This window comes from Artibeus jamaicensis, unplaced genomic scaffold, assembly GCF_021234435.1.
Source record: "Artibeus jamaicensis isolate MK-2021 breed Jamaican fruit bat unplaced genomic scaffold, CSHL_Jam_final contig_1015, whole genome shotgun sequence".
Classification (NCBI taxonomy): domain Eukaryota; kingdom Metazoa; phylum Chordata; class Mammalia; order Chiroptera; family Phyllostomidae; genus Artibeus; species Artibeus jamaicensis.
This window is the reverse complement of record NW_026521194.1, coordinates 11,227,082-11,244,810: the sequence shown is the minus strand read 5'-3', so window position 1 is coordinate 11,244,810 and position 17,729 is coordinate 11,227,082. Positions and strand designations below refer to the sequence as shown.

The following is a 17,729-nucleotide window of genomic DNA, read 5'->3' as shown; positions in this document are numbered from 1 at the left end:
ATTAAAGTTTCTGCAATTTTAAGGTCACTTGCCAGTCATTAATATGTTGACTAACGATGTCCTTGTATTTTTGCCCTACTACATTGAACCAAGACTGAGTTGTGTGCTGTGACCAATGACATCATGTAAAGGAATGTGTGACCCCATCGGGTGGGTCATAACAGGCATTCAGTTCATTTATATTCATGTCTGTTACTGATATATTTGGATTTGAAACTTTAATCAAAATCTGTATTTTGCTCCTAAGAGTTAAGAACCTGTGCCCATTTTGACAAGTTTTTCCCTCCCTCATTTTCCAAAACTCCCATAAGAAATCCTAGACTTTAATTCTGAGTTAGGGAGATAAATTGTCTTTCATCTTTTTTTTTTAAGACAAGTTCCCCACGGTTTCTATTAACCTTTACTTCACGTACCTCTTGCAGTGTCCCCTACGTTTATCTCCTCCTGTAGAAACTGCAGTGTGCCTGCTAGGCACAATAAATTATAATAAGTCATGCCTGTGGGAGCTGCATAAAACATCTACGGTTTAAGGAGTAATTTTTAAACAATCACCTATGTCACCACCAAGTAGGTAAAGAAAGACAACTTTGCCAGCACCCCCTACCCCCCATACCCGTTCTAGATTGTGGTCCTATTGTACCCTCCAGGAAACTGCCTGAAGCCTTTTATGAAAATTATGACCTTGTTTTGTGACCCACCCATTGAGTGGTCTTGGGTTTATGCCTTAACCTCTTGAAATTTGTTTCTCATCTACAAAATGAGGGCGGATTTGCTTAAACATTTTTCAGGTTCTAGGCCCAGCTCTGCCAATAACCTGCCTAATTCACGTAGCCCTCCCCTCACTTCCTGTTTGTGAAGCTGTGGTGCTCACCCCTTAAGGTGGCTCTGAGGAGGAACCGAGACCCAACACGTAAGAGCACTTAGAACACAACCTGGGACATGATAAATACCTTTTACAAAAGTGCTGGTTGTTGTCATACTTTTGTGTATATGAGGTCATGGAAGGTAGTGGGGTAATCGTGTTTGAAAACTACCAAAAAAGTATTAAGTGTGTATGGAAAATTTTATTTCAGTTTCCAAATAGGTACTCCTAAAGTTTCTGAGTTCCTTCAACCTTTCACCGACTGTGTTTTCTCACACTCCAATTCTTATGAATATTGAAGGATATATTGACTTTCTGACTTCCCACCAAGATGGAGGCATAGGTAGACACACTTTGCCTCCTCACACAAACAAAAAAAGGATGACAACAACAAAGTTAATAACAAAAGTTAACCAGAACTGCCAGAAAATCAAACTGTATGGAAGTCTGACAACAAAGGAGTTAAAGAAGAAACATTCATCCAGATCTGTAGGGGCAGAGAGGACTCACCACAAAGCCGCAGCTGGAGGACTGGGGCGGGCAAGGTGGAGGCTGGCACAGTCGGGGGGTCCCACATTCACATGCAGATAAACCAGGAGGAAGAACTGGGGAGTGAGACAGACTGCGCAACCCAGAGCTCCGGTGTGGAGAAATAAAAAAGCTTCAAAACCTCTTACTGGAAAAACCTGTGAGGGTTGTGTTGTTGGGAGAAACTCCCAGCCTCACATGAGAGTTTGTTGGAGAGAACTGCAGGGTTCTAGAAAGTACACAAAACCACCCACGCGGGAATCAACACCAGAAGGGCCCAATTTGGTTGAGGGTAGTGGGGAAAGTGGCTGAAAACCAGCAGAGAGTGGAGGAAGTGGCACTGTTCCCTCTCGGACTCCTCCCCAACATACAGCGTCATGACACAGTGACGTGGGTTGCCCCGCCCTGGCATATACCTAAGGCTCTGCGCCTTATCTGTAACAGGTGTGGTGAGACAAATATAAATGGCCCAAATGAAAGAACAGATCAAAGTTCCAGAAAAAAATACAACTAAGCAACGAAGAGATATCCAGTCTATCAGATGCACAGTTCAAAACACTGGCAAATCAGGAGGCTCACAGAACTGGTTGAATATGATGGCAAAATAGAGGGAAAAAATGAAAGCTATGAAAAGTGAAATACAGGAAAATGTACAGGGAACCAACAGTGATGGGAAGGAAACCAGGACTCAAATCAACAGTTTGGAGCAGAAGGAAGAAATAAACGTTCAACCAGAACAGAGTACAGAAACCAGAATTCAAAAAAATGAGGAGAGGCTTAGGAACCTCCAGGACAACTGTAAATGTTCCAACATCTGAATCATAGGGGTGGCCAGCAGGAGAAGAGGAAGAGCAGAAAATTGCAACTTATTTGAACAAATGCTGAAGAAGAACTCCCCAATCTGGCAAAGGAAATAGACTTCCAGGAAGTCTGAGAGAGTCCCCCAAAAGTTCAACCCAGGGAAGCACACACCAAGGCACAGCATAATTACATTACCCAAGATTAAAGATAAGGAAAGAATCTTAAAAGCGGCAAATGAAAAGGAGACAGTTACCTACGAAGAAGTCTCTTATTCGATTATCAGCTGATTTCTCAAAAGAAACCTTGCAAGCAAGAAGGGGCTGCAAAGAATTATTCAAAGTTATAAAAGACAAGGACCTACATCCAAGATTACTCTATCCAGCAAAACTACTATTTAGAATGGAAGGGCGGATAAAGTGCTGCCCAGATAAGGTCACGTTAAAGGAGTTCATCATCACCAAGCCCTTAGTATATGAAATGTTAAAGAGACATCTAAGAAAAAGAAGATAAAAAATATGAATAGTAAAATGACAAAAAACACAACCATCAACAACTGAACCTAAAAAAACAAAAACAAAAACACAGTAAACAAACAACTGGAACAGGAATAGATTCACAGAAATAGAGATCACATGGAGAGTTATTATCAGCAGGGAGGGGTGGGGAGAATAGGGGAAAAGGTACAGGGAATAAGGAGCATAATTAGTAGGTACTAAATAGACAGGGGGAGTTTAAGAATAGAAATGGAGAAGCCAAAGAACTTATATGCGTGACCCATGAACATGAACTGGGGTTGGGGGGAATGCAGGTGGGTTGGGGGTGCAAGGCAGAGGGGAAGAAAGAGGAGAAAAAAATGGGATAACTGTAATAGCATAATCAATTAAATATATGTTTTTTAAAAAGACCTGGAACTACAGTTTTTATCTTTTCATTAAAAAACATTCATGAAACCTAGCATTTGACATTTCAGCCATTTTAAAGTGTACAAGTCAGTGATTTTAAGTATATTCAGAGTTGTTCTGCCACCACTGGTCTCTAGTTCCAGAACATTTTCATCACCCCAGAAAGAACTGCATCTCCAGCAACAGTTACTCCCTCTTCCTCCTGTCCCCGCAGCCCCTCATCACTATTCATCTACTTTCTGTTGTATCGGTTTGCTATTGTGGACCTTTCATATAAACCATGTGACTTCCGGCCTTTTGTGCCTGACGTACTTCAGTCAGCATAATGTTTTCTTTTTTTTTAAATTTTTTTATTGATTATGCTGTTACAGTTGTTCTATTCCCCCTTTCATTCCCCTCCACCCTACCCCCCCGTCCCCACCATTACCCCCCCTTTAGTTTATGTTTTCAAGGCTCACGTTGTACAATGCGTGAGTGCTTCCTTTCTGTTCGTGGTCAAGTGATGTCCCGTTGTATGGATAGACCGCATTCTGTTTCCTCACTGATCAGTTGATGGACATTTGGCTTGTTTTGCCTTTCAGGCTATCATGGACAACAGCACTATGAACATTTTTGTGCAACCTTTTGTATGAACACATTTTCAGTTCTGGGTGTTGGGGGGCTCTACGGTAATTCTGTGTTTAATTATTTGAAATACCACCGAACGGTTTTCCTCAGCGGCTGCGCCATTTTACACTCCCACCAGCAATGTATGAGGAGTCCAGTTTCTTCACCAAAGTGGCATGTTTTTGAGTCAAATACGGGAGAGCTTTTCAGTGGTTCAGTCAGCATCTTACAGCGAATGCTGAATTATACATATGAGCAGGTTTTATAGAAAGTCCTGTCCAGTGGTCTCCTGACAGAAGCATTGTTTCCTTCTTGGAATGAAATGGCTGTTTCCAGAGTACCGTGAAGCAACAAGAGAAGGCCAAGAGGGAGTCCTTAGCCCCTGATGCATTTTATGAAGGGGGGTCTGCCGTGGTGGGCAGCCTGCCGGACAGGCGATTGCAGCCCAGCCAGTGCAGGATCTGACCATCGCCCACGCCAGCAGCCTTCCGCAGCCTCCACATAGTGCTAACTGCAAGGTCTCCGGGGGGTCCAAAAAAAGCTATTTTAGAGATAAATGTGCCTCCTAAGACTGTTAAAACCTGTACGCCTCTAAAGACTAAGCAAGGATGCAAGGAAATGTATTACATGTTTTAATATCTCCTAACTCTCCTGACAGACGTTAAAAAGGAGTTTCCCAGTTTCAGTTTTCAACTGGAGCATCTATGCCCTTGCTCTTTTATTACTTACAACATTCTCTTCCTTTGTAATTTATATAGATTCTTACTTGCAATCCAAATGGAATCTTTTAATAAGGGTATGGTGAGGGACCACGTGGCAATGATAATGACTGACACGTCAAATAGTTGCACCACATACTCTTTAAAAGTAACCATTTTAGTCTGAAAAGCCCGTAACAGCGCAGGACATCTTTGTGCTGCTTCTGCTTTATTAGCCTTTATGATCATCCTTAAATGTTCCCAAACATGAGACATCCCAAGAGTGTTGTTTTTTTTAATGGTTGAAATGTATCTCCTGAAAATGGGACTTTTTAATTGTAGCCTGCCACTTTCCCTACCACAGTAATGGGAATTTACTGAGTAGGGAGCAATTTTGGCACTTAAATGTGCTGATGTGATGTTTCTTAATCACTTTAATGAGTTACGTAAAACTAGAAATGGAATAGAATTTTCAATGGAAATATAATTAAATAAAAGTCATTTCCTGTACTTCTAATTTCTACCTGATTATTTCTTTATTCACCTCCATAGAAAGTGTGCTTTACAGGCTAACAGTGATATTATTATAGAGGCTAATTTGCATAATTCAGTTAGGTCAGGAGAACTGAAAACAATAGAAATATACCACGATAAATTTCACTACAAATCAAGTGCAGCAAAGCACAATAAAGCTTCCCAACTTTGGTTTTCCATTTTAAACTCTGATATACTCACTAGTTTTATATGATTTTCCTTGAATTGGCAATTTCTTGCCTAAATCCCAATCCGTCTTTTAATTATATTTTTTCAGCCTTGCCTGCTTAAGATAATTCTCAGAGGAAGCAGTAACATGAGTCAGTAAAAACTAAAAGATGTTTGGAAATCCTCTCTATTCTCATGTTGGAATGATTTTGCTGAGAAATAGTAAAAAGGAAAGTTACACCACTCTTACACTGTGAGGCTAAAACATAAGAGGTCATTTAAATGTGTTGATTTGGAGTCAAGACATGAAGTTAGCCATTGCTTTTGAATACTAATACCCATAAAACTGGGCCGGGCAGTAGGCAATGGTCACAAGGCCCCATGATATGGTGGAGCTGTCATCAGTGAGGGAATGGGTGGGACGATGTACCCAACCGTCTTGGCTGGAGAATGACCCAGGGGTTCCAGGAATCATCAGTGAGTCAGGTCTAAAGTCATGAGATGCCAGTGAAGACTCCCCAACGGTGTTTTCCTGGCTGTCTTATCCTAAGTGAGTTATGTAATCTTGACCCTCAGTTTACCAAAATTTAAGATGACAATGATAATTTCTGTTCTACCTTCATCGTAGCTTTGAAAAAAATAAATGAACACATGTAAATCTTTTATAAATAAAAAATAAATTTGTTTACTCTGTACTGATTATTTAAATGTAGTTACTATTCAAATAGTTTAATTTGTAAATTGAATATATTGCTTTTGAGGATCTAGCAGGCAGAAAAAGTAGTACTTTTATACATGGAGCCTTCGGTTTTGACAGTTCACTGCTAGAAGCTGTCAAGAGGGCTTGCTATCCCTTCATTACTGTCCAAAAGGATTGATTTAAACTCACTTTGTGGGAAATATTTTTAGGTCTGTAGTTAGGGAAGTGGTTTGAAGCACAGTCAGTCTCAACCCAAAGCTGCTCTTTCCTTATCCTTTAAAATATAAAAACCTTCCAACAGGATGGACCTGAGGAGCAGGTATGAACGAGGGAGGAAGTGGCCCGTGTCCTGTGTTCTCCCAAGCAGCTGTGTTCCGTGGGACACCCATTGCATAGTGTGGATTTGCACTGAATCATTCTCCATTGAGCTCTGAGGACCCACGTGTGGGAGACAGTCATCACTGGGATCTGTACTTTCTGTGATTCCCCCACCTCCACACAGGGCAGCCATCTTGGTGTAGAGCCTGATAAAACAGAAAGACGAGGAAGTCCTGGGCCTGGGCCCGGCCCCTGCCGCTGCCAACTCGTCTGAGCTGCCGTCTCTGCGAAATGCACACTGTAAAAACCAATCCAAATGAGCTGCTTGGTCCTGGAAGCATTTATAAACTGCAAACTGAAATGCAAATTTGTTTTGTTTTTTAAAAACAAATAAACCTGAGGAAATCTCTCTCTGTATTTAATCTTAATATTCATTGCCAAGTATTTATTGGAGTGTTTTTCCGCATTGCACAATAGCATATTAAATGTGTTTTCCATGTCTTATACTTTATGAGTTAGTATTTTACTCGTTAATAACCAACTATTCTCAGTGCCATTGTTATTCTGAGTGCTCTGCTTAGTGTCAAAGTTTCGATGTAGCCCCAAAGTTAAACTGAAAAGGAAGTGGCCTTTGCAGACCAAGAGTCAGCGAACCCTGTTCAGCTGGGGGACCCTAAATTGTCAACTGATGGAAATGTAGACACGTTAGGTTGAGGTAGTTACAGGGGTGGGGCTAGGACAGAACTGCCCTCTGTCTGCTGTTCCAGTTTTAACACCTGCCGCCTTTTTGTTCTCCTTGCAGGTAATCTCAGGGGAGGGAAGAATCAGGATTAGAAAAGAGCAACTAAAGGTGGTTTTGACTTGATTGCCGAAGAACTAGCGAGCAAGTCATCCAAACATTTGCATCCACTTAAATCTGGTTAAAGCAGGAAGTACAAAACAGTCTCCATTACTGAAGAGATGAAATGGCAAGAACGAATCTGTGTTTGTGGCGATTTAGCAACTCTTGTACTGAAACCACCAAGAAGTAGACAGCTGAACACAAAGGTTTTCAAATGTCTGCTGAATCAAAAAGAAAATGCACAAGGATTATTTCCCCCCAAATGTCTTTATATGAAAAAGGAGCCAAGATACTCAAGTTGTGGAATGTAAATCTTTTATTAAACGGTTGTCTTTCCACAGTAGTAAAGCTTTGGCATGTACAGTATAAAAAATAGTCACCAACCATAACCCAAATTCCTCTTATCAACTGCATACTAAGTGTCTTCAATGCAAATTTTTTTCCATATAAAAATACTGGGAAAAATTGATAAATAACAGGTAAGAGAAAGATGTTTCTAGGCAATTACTAGAATCATTTGGAAAAAGTGAGCACCGTGGATATTTTCAATACCACGGTAACAAGGACATGCCGTTCCTACAGCATTGCGGGCCAGACAGTTACATGGAAGCAGAAGTGTTTGGGTAACTTTCCTACTTAGAGTTTTGGTAATATCATTTCAGTACATTTTGCATCTGGGTTGTTGCACGTGCTTCCCTACTGATCCCAAATCACAAGTTAGAATCATTTAAAATACTGAGCGGTATCGAATACTTTGGAACAGAACAAACAATGTACTGCCCCCTTTTGTGAGAAAAGTCTCAAAACACTCCCAGGGTGATGCTTGGAGAAGCTGTGAGTCGAGCTGAAGCTGGAGAAGTTACTCTCCAGAGCGAAGGGCTTAAGAAAGAAACAAACACTCTAGGGCGGGGCCTGCTCCTGTCACTCCAGTTTGGATGGGCCTTGGCAGAGACCCACGCTCGGTGCTCTGGATTGGAAGGATTACTCTCGAGAATCGTCTATGTCAGCCTGTATATCTAAGGGCATGAAGCACTCAATCGGGCAGTTGACATTCTGTTAAAAGAGAAGACAAAGAATTAGCAGCAAATACTGCAGAGTGTACAGAAAAAAAGGGAGGTGGGGTTTCTATGACAATTATCTCTAAATTAGGGGACTAGTTCTAGCTTTAAGAACCTACCGATACACTCAAACTGGGCAATAGGTGATGTTCAAGATGTTAGTACATTATTAGCATCTGAATTATGCTACAGGATACAGTACTCTTAAGTCACATAGAGGGTTTTTTTTTTCTAAATAGGTTTGGTTCATCCAAAAAAAAGTACCTACTATATGACGGATTGCATTTAGGGGAGAAATACTCGTGGTGCGGATGCACTTACAGTGTTTGAGTTCTGGTGGTACCTCTCAGAGTACGGGTTGTTGTAGGAGTGACCGGGAGTGCCCTCAGGACCAGGCTCAGCCCCCGGTCTGCGGCAGTTGTCACAGCGCCAGCCCTAGAGCAGAGGCATGAAGTCAGATGGGGTTTACGATAACTCCAGAACAGCACAGTTTAGTGCTTGTGTTAAAGAAGGATTTCAGCTCCTCGTTGGCAAACTATAAGCAATTAATCACAAAGGACACTTGGATGATGATTTCATGAATGTATAACTCACAGAAGATATCTTTGCTGATTACTCATATGTTAGAGCTTCTGGTTCTATTTCTGTGTTTCCTTTCTCCTGAAATGTTCTCTCCTCTTCCTATTCCAACCCCACCTACCTGCCAAGGCTCTTTCCGGCTCCAACTACCTTAATGAGTTTCCACATCAGATAATAGGTTTTCCAAGAACCCTAAAGCTTATAGAAGGGCCTTGAAGTCACTTGGACAAATACCTTAAGTTTATAGGTAAGGAAAATGACACCCAGGGGGATGACTCGCTCAGAGGGAGGAGAGTCACACAGTGACCTGTTGGTGACATTGGGGCTGCCATCCCGCTGGGCAACTCCTGGCCATGCTCTTTCTATTCACCACATGGCCACTCCTTCCCAAATGTCTGTAGCCAGTGACATAGCCCTTCTCCCAGCTAGTGATGCCATGAAAGTGGGGACGGGACCCAGCTGGGCCAGGGAGGCTTCGTCCGAGGTGTTTGCTGGAAATGGGAGGAAATGTGTTCTAATTGTCGCTCCTAAGCTGGTAGGAGATAAACCCAGAGCTGAGGGAGGTCACCTTTTGTCACCGTCCCTCCTGGAGAATGAAGCCAATACAAAGAAACAAAGCATAGGAGACCCCAATGCCATTCAGGAAGGGGCTCTGACTAGTGGATCCTGGAACTTTTCAGTAATGTGAGCCTTCTTTTGCATAAATTAACTTGAATCGGGCTTTTCCCTTACAACCAAAAGAACCCTGTCATGCAGTCACTCTTTCAGTGTCATTTGAATATTTCAGGCATATTTCTCCATTTAAAAGCATATTCCCTGTAATACTGAATACAATTACCAGTAAATGCCTACTTAGACAATCAATGAATCTTGCTTTCCTCTAAAAATGTAATGGCTCCCACTCCCGTCTTAAGTGTTTCATTTAGCACCTTGCTTTTGAACAGAATAGGTGGCACATGTGAAAGGTTTCACGTGCGCAAATAATGAGGAGATGCTGAAGTGAGACCAAAACCCACTTCCCCACAAATTCACTTCCACCACATTTCCTTCTGTAGCAGCCGCAGGACCAGAGATGAGTGAGTCCTGGGATCACAGCCTGTAAGTGTTAGTGAGAAATACAGAAAGAGGGAGACTCTGAAGCTTCTACCTATCAGAATGGGCAGCCTCCGTCCCCACCCACCCACTACAGGCAGAGTGAGATGGTAGTAGCTGCCTGCCTGCCCCAGGTCCTCAGGTGGGGGCAGAAGCAGACCCCGAAACCCTTCCCTGCTGCCAGACCAGTCTTCCTAAAGGCCATTTCCCATCATGCTCTTTTTCTTCTTGGGCCCCTGCAATTGGCTAATGCCAAAGGCATCGACCAGTGAGCCGGACCCTGGAGTAGGGAGCATGTCCTCATGCACCAGAACTTGAGGGCTGTGGGGAGGGCCTATTCTCACTGAAAACAAGGGACTATTATGTCCCTTCATTTTTAAAGAGCTACAAGAGTCATTTGATTTTGAAATTTCAAATATTAGAGGGAGGCACAGCCTTTTTTTTATACAAATAGAGCAGATTAGAAATGGTTGAGAAGTACTAGCTAAACTAATGGACTTCCAAGGCCCATCTAATTTCTCCCAAGACGCCAGACAGAGGGGTGGCTCGCTGGAGCCCGCACCTGCCAGCCCCTTCCCAGCCCAGAGGGTATGATTACTCCGCTCTCTGCTTCCTCCCCTCCCTCAGCCCAAATCGAACCACCCTAAATCCCAGCCAGGTTACACTTCTCTTGTTCATGAAAATTTTCTTGCTGATTCCAGGCTACCTGGGTACTGTATTAATTGGCAGACCCATTCAGAATCTTACTTAATGAGCTTGGCTTTGAATCTATGCTAATTTCATGTCTCCAACTACTGTACCATTAAGAGCCGGGACCTTTCTCATTCTACCCCATAGTCCCCTGCACAGCACCAGACCTATAGCAGGAATCTATTGTTTTGGGGGGAGGGTACAAAGAAAGGGCACTGCCGTACATCTGGGCAGCCACAAACAATGCTATTGTTTCCACACATTTAACAACAATGCTACAGGGGCACCCGTCCTTTAGATTGGAGCTAGAGGCCCAGCACTACCCCACTTTTAACACTTTAGTTGCCAGAGAAGAGAGAGGGCATGAGAATACTGGTTGGGATGGATGGGAAGGGTTGGTTCTGAGGCTGTCACAAGAGGAGACAACTAGAAAGGGTATTCAGGAGCTCTATCTGGGCAGCTATGTGCCAAGAGGAAATAAGGAGTTTCAACATTTCACAAGGGGCACTGCCATATTGTATGCAGAGCATACACACAAGAAGTTTAACCCTGAACCACCAGCTTATCTTGATCATATGGAAATCGAAGTCAGCCTTACCCGCTGGCCTCCAAAGCAGGTGCAGGAGCAAATAGCACCGAGGTATTCCTTCTGCCACTGTTCTCCTACGTGGTACGTCTTCCCGTCATCGTAGCATGTGGTTTCATCTACGTGGAGACACAGGTCAGAAGTGCATGTGAGACCAAGAACAATCAGACAGACTCGACCCCTGAACAGGGCAGCTTCTGTTTCTTCCCTGAATTTGTATCATTATCATCAAAACACCACACGGTTATGGGAATTATTCATTACTGAGAAACTAGTATAGACATCAGAGGGCCGCATTTCCAAAAACTAGATCTAATAAACTGAGAAGATGGAGACCATATTTTCAAAGTTGAATCTGAAGACCCATAAAGCTTTCTGATAGCATTTCAATGCAGTTAATGATCAAAATACTCGGGTAGGAAAAGTGCTCCAGCGCCGTCATTGCATTAAATCACGGCTCGTTTCTGAAGCTTGTCTCCACTTTCCCAAATCAGAAGATTAACAAACCCACTGTTCACTCCTCAAGGAGACCTAAAATCTCCACTCGTTTCTGTGAATGAGAGTTACGGCTCAGTAATGAGCACGGGAGCACTCGACAAGGCACTAAAAGTGATCTGTGGCCACGTACGGGGATCGCATTTGAACTCTCCTTTTCCATTTCCAAGGCACGTGCAGCTCATCATCTGGCCATTTTCTCCCTTGCGATCCCACTTCTCTCCAATCTTGAAATTCACACCATTGTCATGGCACCATTCTGCGGGGTGGGGGGAATCAGAGGTGGTTATTTGGTGTGTTCTGGCTCACAGGACAGTGAATGCACTGGGGTACCTCACAGGAGGGATCTGGAAGGAATGGTAAGGAAGGTTAAAGGTCATCATCCCATAGACAAACCAATTTTTTGCTTGGATTTTAAGTTGCCATTTAATATTTTCTAAAATGCTATTTTTAAGATTCAATGTATTCCCCCACAATCACATCACAAAATAGTCAGTGACCTTCATTTGAATTCTCACTGTTAATGTAAAACTAAAGTAGACTTTGAGTATTTTAGGAATAGAACATCACTTTGGATTTGCAGAGATCCTGGATACAAAGTAGTTCAATTAACAAAAAAAAAAAGAAAGAAAATAAAACACAAAGATCAGCAGGTTTCTATATTCCACACCCTGATTCTTGTAAATGAGAGAACAAGAGTAACCTGTGTATCAAAACAACAAAAACAAGCAAAATGATAAATCAGTGGTTACTATCCCTAAAAACCAGGTTGGTTTTAAGGACAGTCAACAGTCACGGTTACATATCTTCACTACTACACATAAAACATGACTTCTTAATCTCCATGGTTTATACCAAAACACACTTCAATAGTTTGTAAAACAATACATTACTTTCATTTTATCAAAGTCACTCATTCCTTAAACTTTAAGTTAATTGATAGTTATGACATCTAAGCAAAGAATATATAATTTGTGCCAAAGAATCACATAAATCAACTTACAGCTCTACTCCCAAAAGTGCACCTAATGACTTATATAGATAATATATACAAACTTAAAAATAAAAATGAACCAGTTGCCAATAACACACCCGCTAAAAATGAAGCATAGTTTATAAATTCTACTACTAAATCTCAAAAAATAATAATGCCCAAATCACCTTGACTAAAAAATAATTACAATTTTACAATCTTTTTATAATTCGAAGATCAAACCTATTTTGATGGGAGATTCTTAATTATCTCCAGATTATCTGTATCCCCTCGTGCCTGCTGTGTGTCTGTGTACCATATATGGTACAGGTATGTTCAGTCTGTGTTGAAAGAGGCAGAGTGTTTATGAGTATAAATGTTTGCCTCTGAGTTCATTCAACAGTAAAGATTAAAAGAAACTTTGGGTTGCCCGTGTCTCTCTGTTGACCAGGCTCCAAAGAGTTTGACTTTGTTAATTTTGCCGACCAGAAAATTTTTACAAATCCTACTACCGTCGCAAATTTCTTTTTAATTGTCGCATTGACAAACCACTCTTGAAACGAAGCACTATTTGCACTATTCCACAAGTAAAATTTCCCATCATTTTCCTATGATGCAAAATGTTACTGTGAGTGAAGCAGTCTCCCCTCGTGTGCTTCATGTTTGGAAGAGCCCATGTCTGCCAAACATGACTCCTTGGCACACTGTGCAAATGAATGCATGGGACTGGAGGAGATGGACAGATGAGCGGGTGGACAGAGCGAGCTACTCACTAGATGAATCGCATCTGAAATGACCACTGCCAAAGCCTAAGCACTGGCAGGAGAGTTTAAAGCCAGATTCGGACAAGCGCTCCCACTCCTCTCCAACGGCGTAATGCGAAACCGTGTAGGGGTCGAAGCACGAGTCATCCGTTGGCGGGTTTGGGCCTGGGTAGCATACATGAAGAAAAGAAGGGAAAAGCAATAAAAAAGACATCTTACTGGTGGTTTTGGAATACAAGAAGAAAACAGATTATTCTACGTAGTGACTTCATCTAACACAAAAATCCTAGTAGCATTAAGAGGCATTCATCTGTTCTATCAGTGTGACAAGCTGCTCTAGTAGGCAACGCTTAAATGCTGCCGGTGGACACTTGAAAAGGCATCATCAAAAAAACCCATCTTTCATGTTTGTTATCAGTTCTAGAAAAAAGTCATTTCTGGTAAATCTAGCCTATAGAAGGAGGAACAGACCTAGAAGCAATGTAAGCTAGTTCAGAATATCGGTGAGATGCAGAGACTGCAGATGCCTCTCCGTCGGTACCTGAGTGACCTGAAGCTATTACATTAGAGTCATCTGTAGTAAAGAATAACACTAAAAACACCTCTACCTGCTTGGGATCTTGTGAAGATTACATGAGATCCTGAATTCAAAGTACTGATCCATTACCAACACTTACAAAGTGCTCACCAAATAAAGCATAATTATTAGAGGGCATTTTTGCTTTTATTGCAAAAGTTTTTAACATTTTCATGTGCCATTATCATGTGATCTTCACTTTTAGTTTTGTGTGTTTTCCTTAAGAGTTCAAAATGTTAAGGTTTTGTACATTATTAGCATAATATAGGACTGCTTTGCTTAATAAAATCAATTGCTCCAAACAAGAGGAAGCAATGGGACATGAATGACTTAGAAATGCATGATAGTGGCTCTTCACTTTGCCCAAGCTCTCAGCCCTTGCGTCTTGGGAAAGCTTACTGTACAATAACTCACACAAAGAATGTTTTAAGTTACTCTAAAAGTTAAGTAAACTAACTTCTGTGTCTTTGAATCTCACTGTGTTATGTTTCTGCTGACAGGGCAAAAATCAAAAGCTCAAAAGCCACAAACATTTGAAGTGCCTAGTATTTTAAAAGGCAGCACTCAAGGGTCGGGAGAATAGAGTTTTACAGAAACTCAGAAGTCTGAGATGCTTCAGAGCCAGGAGAACCTGGCTAGAATGAAGAAGCTCACTGCTGAGAATGTGGAGGTGAAAAGAAAAATGGAAGGAACTTAAACTGCTACAAGGGCTTTCAGTAAGTCTCCTGAAAACAGCCAGGAGTTGAAATTCCACCTTACTACAGTTATGGAGATAGAAATTTTTTTTAAAAATGGGGTGGAGAAGCACAAAGATCTTTGTGCTCTTGCAAATTCCTTTCACATGGCATCTTACTAATAAAACCACTGAAGGCAAAAGGTATGTGTTACCGTGGCCATATTACAACCAGCACAAAATGATCCCCACCCTGCTACCCTCCCTCCCAGATACTCAGCTGCTTAATTCACCGGCATTTATGTCTGTAAAACAACACAGTCAATGAGGAAGGAGGCTGAAATGAAGGAAACTGGCCCTGGAAATAAAGCCAGTCACTTGGTCAAGAAAAAAATTAGCACTCCTGCTGATAGACAACCCTCTGTTTGGAAGACATGGGGTTCGGGGTTCAGATTATTTCCTATCTTATGTTCCTCTATGAGTCTTCGGCTGTCACAGGTTGACAAGCCAAGGGACATACTGGCTTGTCACAAAGTTCAGGAGAACTTTTAATAGGACTTCCCAGGTGCTCTGAAGACTCAATGACCACTCAACCTTTCATAGAGGCTTTGAATCTATGTCATAGAAAGAAAATTGAAATCACATTGGACTAAGGGAGCCCTGGGGATAGAAATAGGCTATGTTGGTGGCACTTTCCATTAGGAAGGACACCAGCTGTCCCTAAGGTCTGCAGGTGGGGAAGTTCCTTTGCAGGTCATCCGTTTCGGGACTTAAAATCACTCAAGAGGACAGAAATATGGGGAGATGGAGACAGTCTGGGCAAAGAGGTCAGGAAGCCTGTGCCCAAGTCTATCATCCTGTTACTGTGTGGGACTCTGAAATGTGTGTGCATTTTACAAAGACATGAGGGTACTATGAGGGGGAGATAATTCAGTATAAAGTTGCTCATCTGCCTCACGATGCAACGTAATTCCCCAAAGTTAAAGGAGGACAGCAACAATGGGACAGTTGGTAGAAAAGTAGGAAGAGCAGCCCCCAACCCCGCAAGGGGAGCCCGGGCCTCAGTCGCCCAGGCAATCACATACCCGCATTGCCCACGGTGACAACCTTCTCCTGCACTTTGTGCCGCTGGTGGTCCTTCAACGCTTCCACAATGATGTTATAGGTGGTCCCTCTGGTGAGACCCGTCAGCGTGGCACTAGCAGAAGTTCCGGGGACTCGGAACTACCGTTACCGGCACATCCAAAGCAAGAGAGAAAGCATGACAGTGAGGAATCCCTACAACTTGCCCTGTGCCCTTATCCACAACCCTCACTGTGTAAACAGAATAAAGAGGGATAAATAAAGATGGTTGTCTGGGACCTTTACCCCCCTCCAAGGAGAGAAGTGGAACCTGGGTGAGTGGCCATCACTTCCACCTGCCAGATTTTCCTGCCAGAAATCTGCCCCATGTGCTCCAGTTGCCAGGAGCCCCCAGGAACTCTAGGGGCAGCCTCCGTTCCACCCTGGGGCACCTGCGAGTCTGTACAAGTGACGCCCCCTTTGCATGGAATGTGGGCCCAGCAGGGAGACTGATGTGTCCCACTTGAGGTGGCACCTGACCCCACTGGGGTCTTTAAAATGCTTTCGTAAAGCCTCCAAGTCAATTTTCTAAGCTCATATATCTTCCACAGTTTTAGAAATTCTGCCACTTTCTGAAAATGACAACACAGTAAAATTGATACCAGCAAGACAAGTTAAAGAATCAGTTTTAGTTAGAGAATCAATCACTTACTACAGCTGACAGCACAGCTTCACCTAAGTTCTTTTTCCTTAGAACTGTTGTAGATAATGGGATTCCTCAAGGACTAAGTATAGGGTGGGTCTTTAGTCCTTTGGGCACAAATATAAATTCGGGCAGAATATTCCTCTCTCTTTTCTAGGATCATTTCTTTGTCTGTACTACCAAGGAGCCTCAAATAGGTGAGAATAATAGAAAGGATTTCATTCTTTCTGCTAAATAAAAGCTAATGACACTCTAGTAATCTGCTCCCCCCACGCCCTCCTGCTGCAGAGTAGAACCATATTGAGATTAAAAAAAAAATGAAGGGCTTAAGCAAGCCACCTTTCTAAGAGGTCCCAGAAATGTAGCCACTCTGCATCAGCTTCGGTCCCTTCAATTATCTAGCTTACTCCTTTCCAAGCCACCCAGTCAGAAGTAAAGAGAAAAATCAATTACCTGTAAGGGCTCTTCGTCAGTGCCAACAGGATGACATGAAATGATATACTCAGAGCTTTCCTGGAACGGGGTCCAAGAGATGGTTGTCTGAGAGAGAGCTTCTTGTCCTGTAGAAGCATTTGGATTGAGTCCCGGACCGTGAGGGTAGAAGTGATGGTCTACGTCTCCCCTGGGGACATGACCGATTTGGATCTCCTCATTTACATTCGGTGGATATGGTCCTGGCCTATGCCTTACAGGGGTGGCCGTGGTGGGAGGTGTGGTCCGCCTAAAACCATGCTCCTCAAAGATCATTTGTTGCCCAACACTGGGCTGCTGACCGGAAGTGCCAGGAAGCTGAATACCGGTGGTGATGGAAGGGGTCTTTTGAGCTGTGGAGGGAACATCCAAGATCTCTGGTCCTTGCAGGTTGGGGTGTGGAAGGGTTACCAGTTGGGGAAGCTCATCTAGCCAAGAGAGGTTAGAGCCAAAAAAGCAAAGCGAGTTAAGCTCCCAGAAGTACCAGCAGTAATCATCATCAACTCAGGCGACACAGATTGTCTATCAATTAGATCAAAGCCCCTGGAAAATTAGCAGCTCTTAGATCGCAAAACACTTTTTTTCAGAAAGAAATCTTTATGGCTTTTTTTTCCTCAAAGATTTCTTTAGAGTTTAGAATGAAAAAAGTGTTTGTATGAATTTATCATACATACAAAGCTTTATACCACTGAGCCCCATTGAAGCTGCTGCTGCTCAAATGAAGCCTAATGGAAATGAAATGCTTTTTTTCTTTCATTTGAGAATCATGTTCTAAGGACTAGAATCCACACTAATTATATAAGCAGCTGGAGGATGAGAATTCCAGAGGTTTGGTTCAATGGTTTTTTTATGATTTGAAATGGTATGAATAGATAAAAATATATACATGTTCATTTTTTGAATTCTAATAGCACAAATATAGCATTTTCTTCCAATTAAACTAAGTGGATGAAAAAGTAAGACATTCTTTAGCCCCAAGATTCAGAAGTCAAATAATATTAAGCATTTTTAACTTCAACAAACGGTAGAGGTGAATAGCGATGATAGT

General features: G+C 42.3%; 1 protein-coding gene across 10 annotated transcripts in view; it reads right to left on the bottom strand.

The window, feature by feature from the left end:
- Positions 1-7,256: 7,256 nt before the first annotated feature.
- Positions 7,257-17,729, bottom strand: part of FN1 (fibronectin 1) — a 66,673-nt gene continuing 56,200 nt past the window's right edge. For 4 of the 10 annotated variants that reach the window (XM_037163563.2, XM_037163567.2, XM_037163564.2 and 1 more), the window contains 7 exons: positions 16,664-17,109; positions 15,531-15,669; positions 13,205-13,360; positions 11,592-11,717; positions 10,976-11,082; positions 8,338-8,451; positions 7,257-8,011 (listed from right to left, as the gene is read on the bottom strand). In XM_037163563.2, the coding sequence (XP_037019458.2) occupies positions 7,940-8,011; positions 8,338-8,451; positions 10,976-11,082; positions 11,592-11,717; positions 13,205-13,360; positions 15,531-15,669; positions 16,664-17,109 (1,160 nt within the window). In that variant the 3' untranslated portion in view covers positions 7,257-7,939. The remainder of the gene's footprint in view (positions 8,012-8,337; positions 8,452-10,975; positions 11,083-11,591; positions 11,718-13,204; positions 13,361-15,530; positions 15,670-16,663; positions 17,110-17,729) is intronic. The other 6 variants (XM_037163568.2, XM_037163565.2, XM_037163561.2 and 3 more) reach the window with 2 other exon arrangements.